The sequence below is a fragment of the Zosterops lateralis genome (assembly GCF_965231275.1).
Source record: "Zosterops lateralis genome assembly, chromosome: 21".
NCBI lineage: Eukaryota > Metazoa > Chordata > Aves > Passeriformes > Zosteropidae > Zosterops > Zosterops lateralis.
The window spans coordinates 5,304,972-5,317,218 of record NC_139781.1 but is presented as its reverse complement, the minus strand read 5'-3'; the positions used below and the strand labels follow the sequence as shown (position 1 = coordinate 5,317,218).

Here is a 12,247-nt window from a genome sequence, read left to right as displayed (position 1 = left end):
CCCAAACCACATCAGGTTTCACAGACCTCCTTTGCCTTTCACGTCATGCTGGAAAACGAAGTGTTTTCCATTGTGTTTTGTCTCCTTCGTTTCGTTTTCCCTGACTCACGTATTGATGTCACAGATGACAGGTGGTGTCAGTGCAATTTGCTCCCATGGAAATGACTCCTGCACACACGCCCGGCTCCTCAACTCCTCTGCTTACATAATTTGGGAGCTGTCAGAGCACTACCCCAACACTGCCCATCTGTCTATTCTTCTCAAAGTTAATGAGCCTTTCTCTTCCTGCTCCAGGCACATTACGCACCCCTGGCTTATTCGTAGATGATGTTTATTAAAATTGTCAAATGCTTTGAAAATTGAATTATTTCCCTAAATAAAGAGCCTGCTTCTAATCACGCTGGAGAGATGTTTCAACACAATTGGCCTGTTTTCTAGTGCAAATCAGGAGTGACTATACTGAGCTCTGTCTGGCCCCCTGGGCATTGTCATTTAATTGAAAATACTTGTGATTTACTATAGTGTAAGAGCTATGCCCCTGGCTTGGTCTGGGAGCAGCATCACAAGGCAGAATTTAACTGGAATAAGGCACCCAGATTAAAGTGGCCTCTTATGGCATGAAGCAGTCAATGTGTGATGGGGTGGAGGCAGGTATTTGTTTGCTTTTGGAGTGATGGAGCACACAGAAATCCCTTGCTTGCTGTATCTGTAGCTTGGATTATATTTGTCTCTTTCATGTCCCACTTGTGCCTACATATGGCTCAGATGCTGAAGTAATTATCTTTGTTTCTGACTGATAAACTCATAGTTACAGCCAAATTCTTTTTAGTTATTCATGGCTTGAGGTGTCTTATTTCATTATCCTTTGATTATTCTTATTCTTATTTCATTGAGTTATTCTTATTTCATTATCCTTTGATTCATTCAGTCCTCAGTCATTCTGATTTTTCTGTCTTACATTCCACCCTTTACTGATGTGGGTGTTGAATCTTGGTTTATCAACATATTATCAACATATATTTAATTCCCAAAGTAAATGTTTCAGTTAGACAACATTAAAAAACAAACAACCCCCTCCCCAATCTACTATCAAGATCAAACCTTACCAGCCTCAATAGAGACCTTACTTCCAGACCAGGGTTTGTTTTTTGCAGTCTAATCCATTTTCATCTCCTTTGCAGCCAATACTGTGGCAGCTTCACAATTTCTCTGTTCATCCTGTTCTCTGGAGTTTACATAATACCTTCCCCAGTGACACCATATCAAATGGTTTAATGAAGTGTGAGTTAGAAATACTGCCTTTTTTTTTTTCATTTTTATTTCTTATTTTATTTTCCTAAAGAATGGGGTGTTACAGAACAGATGAACAAAATCCCAAGACACCAAGCCAAGAGTTACAATGTACATCTGGGAGACTCATGTTGCCTTTCACTGCACTTTCCACATATTTTTATGTCTCAAATTTTCTTTTTAAATCTGTTCTGAATTTTTTGCCTGCTTAAGGTCAAACTAAGAGTTTTATAATTGTGTGGATCATTTTCTATCTTTAAACTAAGGCATCACGCAGACCAGTTGTTTTAACTGTTTCAGTCTTATCTTCTCTGTCCTTTTCCTGGTTTTTTTTTTTTTTTTTTTGGTTTTTTTTTGTTTGTTTGGGTTTTTTTTTTGTTTTGTTTTGTTTTGTTTTGTTTTGTTTTTTATTTTTTTTTAATACCAGTTTTTAAGAGTTTTATTTTCTTTTATCGTTTGAATTTCTCTTAGTACAGATTTATCAAAATATCCAGTTATAATATAATTGCATCAGAAAAGTGTTGGCTTTTTGGATTTATACTGTCAGCCATCCCCTTTTGGGTCTGTATGGGTCAGTTTTCCAACGGAAAAAAAAAAAAGAGAAGGAAATTAAATGGGAAAACCCCCCTACGAGTAGCTCCATTTTCTATGTAATTATTGTATCAACTGTTGCTATGCATGAGATAAAGATAAGTCAATTAACTTGCATGAGATAAAGATAAGTCAATTAACTTATGAATGTTTCAATAATCCTGTCTCTGACACTGCACAGGTATGTGAAAACACATATTTAATTAAGCTATTACAGTAAAAGCCCTGAGCCATTTGTCAGTTCATTAGGCACACTTTTTATTACAATTTGAGCTTTGTTTTCTTTTTCTTTGGCTTCTTTGATGCTGTAATTTATTCTTTTTAAAGACATTGGGACAGCAATGACAACAGGAGAGGAGCTCCGTAACCTGTATTAGGAGTGCAACACCATGGTAGGGAGGAGACCTCTATTAAAAAAAGATTTCCTGAGCCTTGAATTAGAGAGTTCTGCAGGTTGAGGAAAACAGATTTAGGGGAGAAGCTGTTTCAGCTGTGTGAGCCCCATGGTGAGCAGCCATGTGCTGGTGATACACCAGGGCTCAGACTGCCCCAGCTGAGGACACACAGCTGAGCTGGAACAGAGACTGCACAGAGCTGGAGAATAAAGTAGAGATTTATTAAAAGGCCTTTAAGGAACCACCTTGGGCAGGACAAGAGCCTGGCCAGGGCTGCACCCAAGGTGAACCCAAAATGGTCACAAAATGGACAAAGGGTCACCAGGTCTCACACTTTGATCAGTTTTGGTCCATTTGCATCTTGGGGTTGAATTGTCCAATTGCAGCTGCAGGTTGTGAGGTCCCATCCTTCTTGTTCCTCCCTCCAGCCACCCTTGTTTGTGCTTTTGGGGCTGAGAGTTGTCCTTGGTGTGCAGCAGGAAAAGGGTTTGTTTTGTGTCCCTGCTGTGTGCAGAGCTGAGTGACACTGACTGTGAGCTCAGAGCTGCACCCCTGGGCAGCACAGAATCTGAAACACATGAAAGCTCAAACTTGAGGCATCACACAGGAAAAGGGAGATTTTCCCCTGGATCTCGTGTGGGATGAGGTGCAGGGTGAGCACCCTGCCAGTGCAGCAGAAATCTGTGTCTTCCCTGGAAAAGGAGGGATCCTGTGGCGTGATTTCAGGAGGCACAGAGAGCTGGAATGAACAGAAAGCTCGGAGACAAACACCAAGGGATTTCTTGCTTGATTAAGAAATTTGACTTATTAAGTAATGAGTGAGTCACCAGCAGTGCCCCAGGCTGGGGTGTGTGCTCTGTGTGTGCTCAGGCTGTGACTCAGCTGCTCATTGCTCACCTTCTGTCCACTCTGACAGCTGCTCTCTGTCACTACTGCAAACCCTGCAGTCATTAAAGAATGCCAGGCTCATTGATTCTGGGTGTGATATTTCCCCTAAAACATGAATTGAAGAGAAATCACTTGATGATTTTTTTATTTATTTAGAGGCATGTACATATTTAGGTGTGTTTTGCACTTACAGCTATGGAGTTATTCAATCACACATGGGATAGAGCACTGTACATCAAAAACTGCTGAAAAATTATGGAGACTTAAAAATTTCTGTTTTTTAAATAGGCCTGGCTTTAAAACTTGCAGAAAATTTAGCTGAGGAAAACTAAGCAAAATGGTTTTGTTGCTTTGGTTTATTATGTTTTGTTTTGGATAAGTGCTCACTTCCAGACTTTAGTGATATAAACAAAAGAGCTGCCATGCAAAACATTTGAGACAAGAAGAAAAATTGGTTTTCTAGAGAGAAAGAAAGTTTAGAAAGAGTAAGAAAAAGTTAAACAGTCATTTACTACAAGAACCCTGAAAAGCTGAGTTTAAAAAAGCTACCACACAAGATTTTTCCACCAATGTTTAAACTTGATGTTTACCACATCGTGCAGCTGAATTAAGAAGGGACAGAGGGACTGTCACTGCAGTGGAGGCAGAGGCCAGGTCCTTACAACCACAAGAGCTGCCTTGGGAATCCTGTGGGCTCTCAAACCTCCCTGTGCCAAGGAGCAAATACCCACGATGCTGCTGCATTAAGAGTATAAAAGTTTGGCAGAAGATAAATCTCTTGTGTTCCAGCTCAGGGCTCAAATTCAGGTTATAGCCAATTCAGGCTGTGGGGCTGGTCGAGCTCAGTGAGAACTTCCAGGAGCACAGCTGTACAGACAGTGCAGTTACCATGCAGTGCAGGAATGTGGGGCTGATTGCGTTCAATAGGACTTTGCCTGATCCAGATTCATGAAAAATGTGATTTATTGATGCAACAGGAAAGCAGGGCCAGGATTGCCATGATAAACGCACTAACTGCAGAGAGTTTATGTGTGCTTCGAATTTCAGCCACTGGGGACATGTGTATTATTTAAAAAAAAAAGAAAGAAACAAAAAGCCAGAGAGTCAGGTTGGAATTATATCTACCCATAGAAAATATGAACAACTAGGGTATAATCATTCCAAGAAGTTAGGACGGTGTGTGATGAGATCCAGATTTATTCTCTTGGAGTATTTCTGCATGTCTGAGCCAAGAGAGGAAGTTTATGATTGCAGGGAGTGGCAGAGTATCTACATCTTCTTGTGAGGTTCCCAGGTGCTCTCCCACAAAGGGAAAATAAAAAGGATGCTGGTCTTGCTGCCAGAAGGTAGATTAAGATCTCTCTGTGTGTTTGTATTGCCTTGAAATGTCTGGAAAAGAAATTAATGCCTTTCTGACTCAGTATGAGGGAAGATACAGAGAGGGAAATTGATGCTATTTGCTTTTGGACAGGATGGTAGTGATTCATTATTATGACCCTACAAAATATCATTGCTTGAGCTCGTATCTGAGAAAATCCATTTTCCTCTTACTGTGAAGAAATGAAATACTCTTTTTTTAGTTTGCAAGTAATTAAATAGTTATTTTCTGTGTCACAATTAAAAAAGACTGGTGAAAGGCTGTGTTTGGGGAGGTTTCCCTAAGGTTTTATTAAGTGTTTTTTACACAGATTTATCTCCAATACCTGTTGGGAAAATTCCAGAATTTCTTGCAAAACAGAAGAGGAAGTATCAAATTCTTTCTTGGAAAGAAAATCTCTAAAGAAAGTGCTAATGGTATATTCCCAAGTTCAAGAGTAGCTCAGGAAAAGAGTCAAATTAAGCACAGTTAACTTCAGTTAACTTTGCAGTGGGGATCTACAGAACAATCACCGGAGGTTTGACTTTTGCTTCCCTGCTGCAGAGAGTGTGAAAACACAGAAATCTGTGTTGGCAGTGGAGGCATTGCTTTCAAAAGTCAAGGAGATTTCCTGAAAATGCCAAGTGTCTAAAATGAGTTGGGGCTTTCCAAAATTGCCACTTTTCAGAGGATGCTTGAGCTGTGGGATCCTGGGACACTGGTGACCTCAGCAGGGGTCTGAAGGTGAGGGGCTGGCGGGGTGTGTGCCTCTCTCTGGTGGGATGGGGCACGAGCTGCTGCAGCTGCAGGGCCCTGGAGGCCACACCAGGCACTCTGGAGTCCCCACAGCTCTGTTTGCCCACCTGGCCATGCACTTTTATTTCAGGGGAAACAAAAGGGGGGAGGATGTGCTGCTCTAATCCTGAGCTTGGGCAGCAGGGACAAGCATAGGGTGTGTACCCAAGGGGTAGGAGCTCAAAGGCATCCCCATGCTGGGCAGCTTTGCTCAGAAGCACAATTCTGATCCAGTTATAAGATAATTTAATCTGAAAGGGACTTTTTGAAGGTCTCTAGTCCAACCTCGGGGTGCTCAAGGAAGAACTAACTTCCAGGTTAGATGGGGTGTTTGGGGGTGGGTCCCAGCTGTGCTCTGAGCTTCTGCAAGGATGGAAATCCCACAGGGTCTGTGTCTGACCACCTGCACTGAGATTTACCTATTTTCTTTCATGTTGGAATTCTGGAAACTGAGAACTTGGGGGTTTAGTACATAGCAATACATGTGTGATAAGATGGAGGATTTGGGGTGTTGTCTGAGTCCTTCTTCTTCACCTTCTTCTTCCTTCTCCATGGGTTTGAGTGGTTTTCTGTAACTGGTTGATGGAGTTGGCATTGCAGACTTCAAGTAGTCAGTTATTGGGTTTAAAATAAAAATAATTTAGGTGGCATTTCATAATTGGATGGATTGTCCTTGAAAAGACCTGGTAGAGACAGAGAAGTGCTCCATTTTACCTCATTTCTCTAACTTGCTAATTAGAGCTCACAGCTCCTGAGTCTGTAAATAGATAAAAAATAATAAATATCCAAGGCCAAACTCAAAATCTACATTTCCCATGTATTAATCCCGACCTTGGGAAGGAAAAAAAGGAATCCAGAACCTTCCTACTTTCCTACTTCATGCACGATTTCCTTAGATCTATCTCTGTCACAATTGCTTCTTGTTTTGCTGCCCAGCTTTTGGAAGAGTCCCCCTGTTTCCTCTGTAAGTGCCAGCAGGTAAAAATGTAGGCAGCAAAAACATCCCTGTTCAAAGCTCTTTGTCTGGGCTGAACCAAACCCAGTGTTTAATTTGCTTCCTCCCACATCACCCTGGTCATCTCCATTGGACTTGCAGCATTCTCACCCACTGTTTAAAAATAGAACTGCACAGAAATAGGGATGTCTCCTAGTGCTGCTACAAAAAGGAGAAAGATGAGTTCCAACTGCCCAAAATATAGAATTCTCTTAATGTAAAAATAGGACTTTATTGAATCACTAAAATGAAAGTGGCCTTTGCAAGTTTTGCCATGAAAATCTGTATTTTAAAGCAACCTTCTGTTCCAAAAAAAGTGGAGATTAATTTGGCAATGGATTAAAAAAAAATAAAGATGCAAATAGCAAGAAATGCAGGGTTTAGAGTGAAGAATGAAGCCTTAAATCTGCCTTCTTGAGCATAATTTGCGTATTCTATTATATAATTTTAATTTTTTGTGCCATTTTGAAAAGGGCTTCGTGGAGCTATAAAAATTTATGTCATCTGACTATCTGGCTCAGATAGTTGTGAACTATCTGCAACTGTTTTCCTGTCAAAAATTGCAGTACTTGCAGTTCAGTTTAGTTGGCTTCAGATTTTTTTTTTTCCCTGATGTAGGTCTACCATCAATGTCAAGGCTGAAGGAAAAAAAAAAAAAAAACAAAACCCACCTTTTTATTTAGAAATGTTTATTCTTTAGCAGCTTGTTGGCTTTCATCTGGTTACTGGGGAGATGTGAATGTGACTTGGAGACCTGGACAATGCCAATGGTTTGGGAGCAGAAAATCTCTCCCCCCTGGTACCTCTGATGCCATTGGATGTTTCTTGTTTTTCTTGTGGAGAGGGAATTGCTGAAAACCATCACTTTTGATCATTAAATACTTCTGGGGTTTTTTTTGTGGTTTTTTTTTTTTTTTTTTTTTTTTTTTTTTTTTTTTTTTTTTTTTTTACTGCAAGGCTCATCATGAATTAATGTATGATCCTCAGCCTGCCTGAATCTCAGGTTTTGGGGGTTTTTTTTGGGCTAAACTGACACTCCTTGATGTCTTGCCCAATTTGAAATGCACATTTGTGTATTTTTAACATGCAGGGTGTGATCCCAGAGGTTCACTCAGGGATTCAGGAGAGCTCAGCAGCTCTGCAGCCTGTCCAGGAGAGGCGAATCCTGCCATCTCCAGTTCTCAGCAGGCAGCTGTCTCTCTCCAGGAAAAAGCACTCTGAGCTTTGAAGGGTAAAACAGCTAAAGATGACAGCGTTTAATTCAAAGAAAAATAAATAATTGTGTGTATTCCAAGAAAGGTTTGGGTTTTTTTTTCCTTTTAGCAAGTGTAATGTTGGTGAATACTCCCAAAGTCTTGTGGGCCCCCCCTGCACAGCCTTATTAACCATTGTAGCTTCTGTTTCCCTCCAAATTAACCTGCTGGAATATCCAAAAATTCCAGCATATCAACTTCTGCTTTAAATAATTCATGTATTTCTTGGTAGACAAAAATGTTTTTCTACCTTCAGTTTATTTTAAACTGGACTCAAAGACTGAAGGGAAAGAATGTGCCAAAAGAAATCATTATTTTACTCAATCAAAAAGCAGGAGTGGCATAGAAAAGAACTTGGTTTTGCTGAATGTTTAAATTATAACTTTAAGAACTGTCAGTAGTGGATTGAACTGGAATTGATGACTGACCACAAAATTCAGTATGTATACTTTGATGTTAACTATTGGGGAAAAAATCTGCAATGGGCCCATGTTTCAATTTAAAATTATGGAGATGGTTCTTAAATAAATGCAGAATCCATGAATAAATTGTGAATTATTTTTCTGGTACAGTGGTGTGCTTAGAAGACTGTAGCTGAAGGAATTAGTCATAAAGTTTTACCTTGAGGAGACTGAGGGATTCAGTGAAAAGGAAAACTGATGACTTCAAGGCAGGATCTGTGTAAAATAATAACAGGAGTATTAGCAAAGCAATAGAACAGTTAATTCTGAAGGTGGAGCTCAGTCTTGAGCATTCCTGTAGTCAAATTCCCACATGGCTTTTCAAACTGAATATGCAAAATGCAAGAGAGAATGACTCTACTCACCACTTCAGTGCACAGACCTGAGCAGTTATAAAAATAGACACTTTTAATGCAGAGGCCTTATCTTGGAGTTGTTTTTTGTGGTGTGGTTTTGTTGGGAGTTGTATGTTTATTTTCATGATCTGGAGTTAAGTCATGTCCTGTCTATGATCCTTTGGCTGCCTAATGTCTCCTTCACTGTGGAAAGGTGATTTGGAAAAATTGGCATCGCAGCTTTGAATTAAAAGTTGTGTTTTGGAAAAAAATATTCTGAAGTATTTAGAAATTTTCTAGGTACCTTTTTTTGTTTGGTTTGTTTTTGAGACCAGCTAAGTTGGAAAAAATCAATGGTCCAGTGACCACTTGTTCATTCATCTGCATGTGCAGCTGCAAAATTATTTTTTGTGCCCATCATGCAAAACTTCTTCCTAAATATGAGGTTTAGAGACCCTCTGGGAGTAATTAACTATAATGCAGAAGCAAATCTGGGTTCATTGTATGAACTGCTCATTTAAGAAATATTTTTGTGCACAAAGCCCATTAGTGAGGTTCCAAAACCCTCATGGATGTTAAACATTTTATTACAGGATTCTGAGCACTGCCTGTTTAAATGAAATCTAATATAATCTCATGAATTACATCTAGATTTTGATACCTGGATAGGAAATTGCTGTGTCAGATGTGTGCATTCAACAGCTAAAATCTGGCTTTTATTTTGTTACTTATTTAACAGTGATAGAACAGCTCTTTTCTTGTGGGCTGCACAAAAAGTTGAGGCTGTGCTCAAAACCAGTTTCCTGTTATTGATTTTATTCTGTTTACTGGTCCCCCTTCCATATCACTGCCCCACTGAGGGCTTTCCTTCTGTGCTTTCAGCCCTGTGCTGCATGTGGTTATTGGGAGCTCAACTCCAGCTCAGGGGAGGTGCAAGCAAAGCTGCTGGTTTTCACCAGTTCCACAGGATTGGCAGTCAAAATTATTGAGCTGCTGAGGACGTGCTTTAACCAGGACTGGGAATTCATGCCCTCAGCTTCAGTGGGTGCAGGCACATGCCAGAAGTCAAGGGTACATTGAATTTACCAAATCAGCTCCATGCATGGGGCTAAAGGACTTCAGAGGCAGCAGCACGGTGTTCTCTGTGTTGCACAGGCAGCCAATAACCAGACCTGCCCTCACTGGCAGCACAAACCGTGTGAGGTGCTGTCAGTGAGGAAATGTCCCCTCACCGTGTGCGGGGTGAGGCTGCAGGGACAGCAACCCTGAGCAGCAGAGCTGGGGCTAGGCTGACTGGCCTGGCTCTGTGCTCCTGATCAGCAGGAAGCAGTGGCACAAAACCAGATGAAAAGCAGAAATAAAGTACTCAGGTTTTATGAAAGTTTGTCCTTTCTTTTAACTCTTTGTTGTCTGTCTGTTCCAGAAGGATCATGCAATGTTGCCTGATGGATGTTACATCCTATCCACCATTCCTTTCCCAATAGATACCAAGCTACAATATTTGTCATTGTAGGAGAGTTAATCATTATGGTCTGAGGGTTTTTACAACACCTCCATTTTACCTCAGAATATGTAAAATATATCCAAACCCTTCCATTTAAGGTGATGGATCACCCTGTGCTTGGCTGTGCTATCTGGATTGGCTGGAATACTCTGCAATTACTACTTTACACAGCAGCAGAGTATCTGTGAAGTGGATATCAATGGAAACATATTTTGTTCTTCAGACTTGCTTTTTGCAGGTTTCACAAAACATTTAATTAGTGATAATCAGCTTTTAACCAGCCAGAGCACACTGATGTGAGTCTCTGCCTCTCTCCCCCATGGCTGTAGGCATAGTCTGTAGCCTTCAGATAAATTGCTTGCATTCTGGAGAACGTCCTAGCCAGCAGGAAGGGGAAGAATAAAGAATAAATTTTTATTTTTCCCCTTCCTAGCCAGGAAGGTTTCAGTGAAGAATATCCTTTTCCTTTGCCTTTCAGGATGGTGAACTCGGAAACCAGCTGGAGATTGCAAAGTCTCCTGTCCCTTGAGGTTGGTGGTCAATGGTCATCCTCTACCACACCCAAGGGAACTAGAAGAGCTCCACGCTAACTTCTGTAAGGTCTACTTCACTATGGAAGATCAAATGATTTCCTGGCTCAGGTTTTGTGATGTCCGGCACCTGCCTTGGACCTGGAATTTGGAACAGGGATCGTCTCTGAGGCACGGCTGAGACACAAAGACACCAGCCCCAGACAATGAGCACTTTAAGTAGCACTGGAATATTACTCAGCTTAACAACAGTGTCCGTTACACTGGATTTTAGTCTGCATGGTGGTCTGATGGCTTGGTCCTTGAGCAGCAATTTGACTCTGAACCAGAGTTTGCCTACATCTGATCCTCTCAACTCCTCTGAGAAGGGCGAGGTCTCTCGGATGTCCATGAGGGAGAAGAACTGGCCAGCCCTCCTGATCCTGGTTGTCATCCTGCTGACCATTGGGGGGAACATATTGGTAATTATGGCCGTGTCCTTGGAGAAGAAGTTGCAGAATGCCACAAACTTCTTCCTGATGTCGCTGGCAGTGGCAGACATGCTGGTGGGTATCCTGGTCATGCCCGTGTCGCTCATTGCAGTCCTGTATGGTAAGTGCCTTCCCTCCTAGTTTGAATATTTGCTTTGGCAGGGAGTCCCCCGAGGCTGCAGCAACCTCTTGTGCCTGACTTTCCCAGGGCTGGTGGCTTGGGGAGTGTCAGTGTGGTCATGGGTCTGTGCTGAGGTTTGTTCCCTGCTGGGAGCAGAGCTTGTGTTCAGGCTGCCAGGAATGACCAGTGAACAATGTCACACTGAGGGGTTCTTGCTGCTGAGGACACCAGGAGAACCTGGGACAGCCAGTCAGCTTCTTACCTTTTGGGTGGACTGCCCCAAAGCTGAGCCAGGGCACCAAGGCTCACAGGAAAGCTGAGGAGAGAGTTCGTTGTTCATGACCTACCCAGCTCTAAGCCAGGTCAGGATCTGTCCCTGAGCTCCCACTGTGGGATTTGAGCAAAAACATGGATCAGAAGGGAGGTTTGCACTGGTAGATTTGGCATGCAGATAAAAGCCTTCCCTCGTGGCATTTGTATCTCACTTTGCCTTGTGCCTTTCAGGGGGTCATTTTGCCTTTCTGTGCCTCAGTTTCCCTCTCTCTAACCTGAGAACATGCTCTGTTTTAAAGCACCCAGAGCCTGCCTGTATGGGTGTAAACATTTATTTCTGCCCACGTTAGGGTCAGTGTTTGCAGTGGAGTGGGGCATCGCTCCTGGTACTTCAAAGGAGTAAAATATCAAACACATCTAACTTTCATCTGCCTGAGACTCCAAATCCCTTTGTTCAGTGTGCTGCTAGGAGTCCTCATCCCTGGATATTTCAAAGGGGTATTTTGTTCTTCTCTCTATCTCTGATCATCATGTTTGTATACTCAGGTATCAATTTTATAATCTGTGTATTTCATAGATAAAACTCACTAACTTTGAAATCTGTTTACAGATTTTCTTAGAAAGGTATTTTAATATTGATATTTCTTGGAAGCAAATAATGCTATTTACTTACAAATTTGATTAGCAATTGGTTTCCTGTCCTATAAAGTAAAATATAGGGATATTTATCTGACTTCTGCACTTGCCTAAATGAGTAAGTCTGGCAGAGATTAATTTCTAAAACACATTGATCAAGCATACATCATTCCAAAGCTTATATAACTTGTCTACAGTGAGTTAAATCAATATGTGATTTAGGTACAGGCCTAGCTATCGAGATCTTACGCACAAAGATCTTTTATTTTGAACTGTCAGAATAGTTCCATCTCTAAATCTTGTGTGCATTACAACATGTGTATTTTATTTTTAGCATTTTCCTCCAGCTCCCTG

The 12,247-nt window shown here is 41.3% G+C and overlaps 1 protein-coding gene across 1 annotated transcript in view; it reads left to right on the top strand.

The window, feature by feature from the left end:
- Positions 1 to 10,599: 10,599 nt before the first annotated feature.
- Positions 10,600 to 12,247, top strand: part of HTR2C (5-hydroxytryptamine receptor 2C) — a gene marked incomplete at both ends in the record, with an annotated part of 40,973 nt that continues 39,325 nt past the window's right edge. Inside the window, one exon of the mRNA XM_083876538.1 lies at positions 10,600 to 10,984. Coding sequence (XP_083732664.1) covers positions 10,600 to 10,984 — 385 coding nt within the window. The remainder of the gene's footprint in view (positions 10,985 to 12,247) is intronic.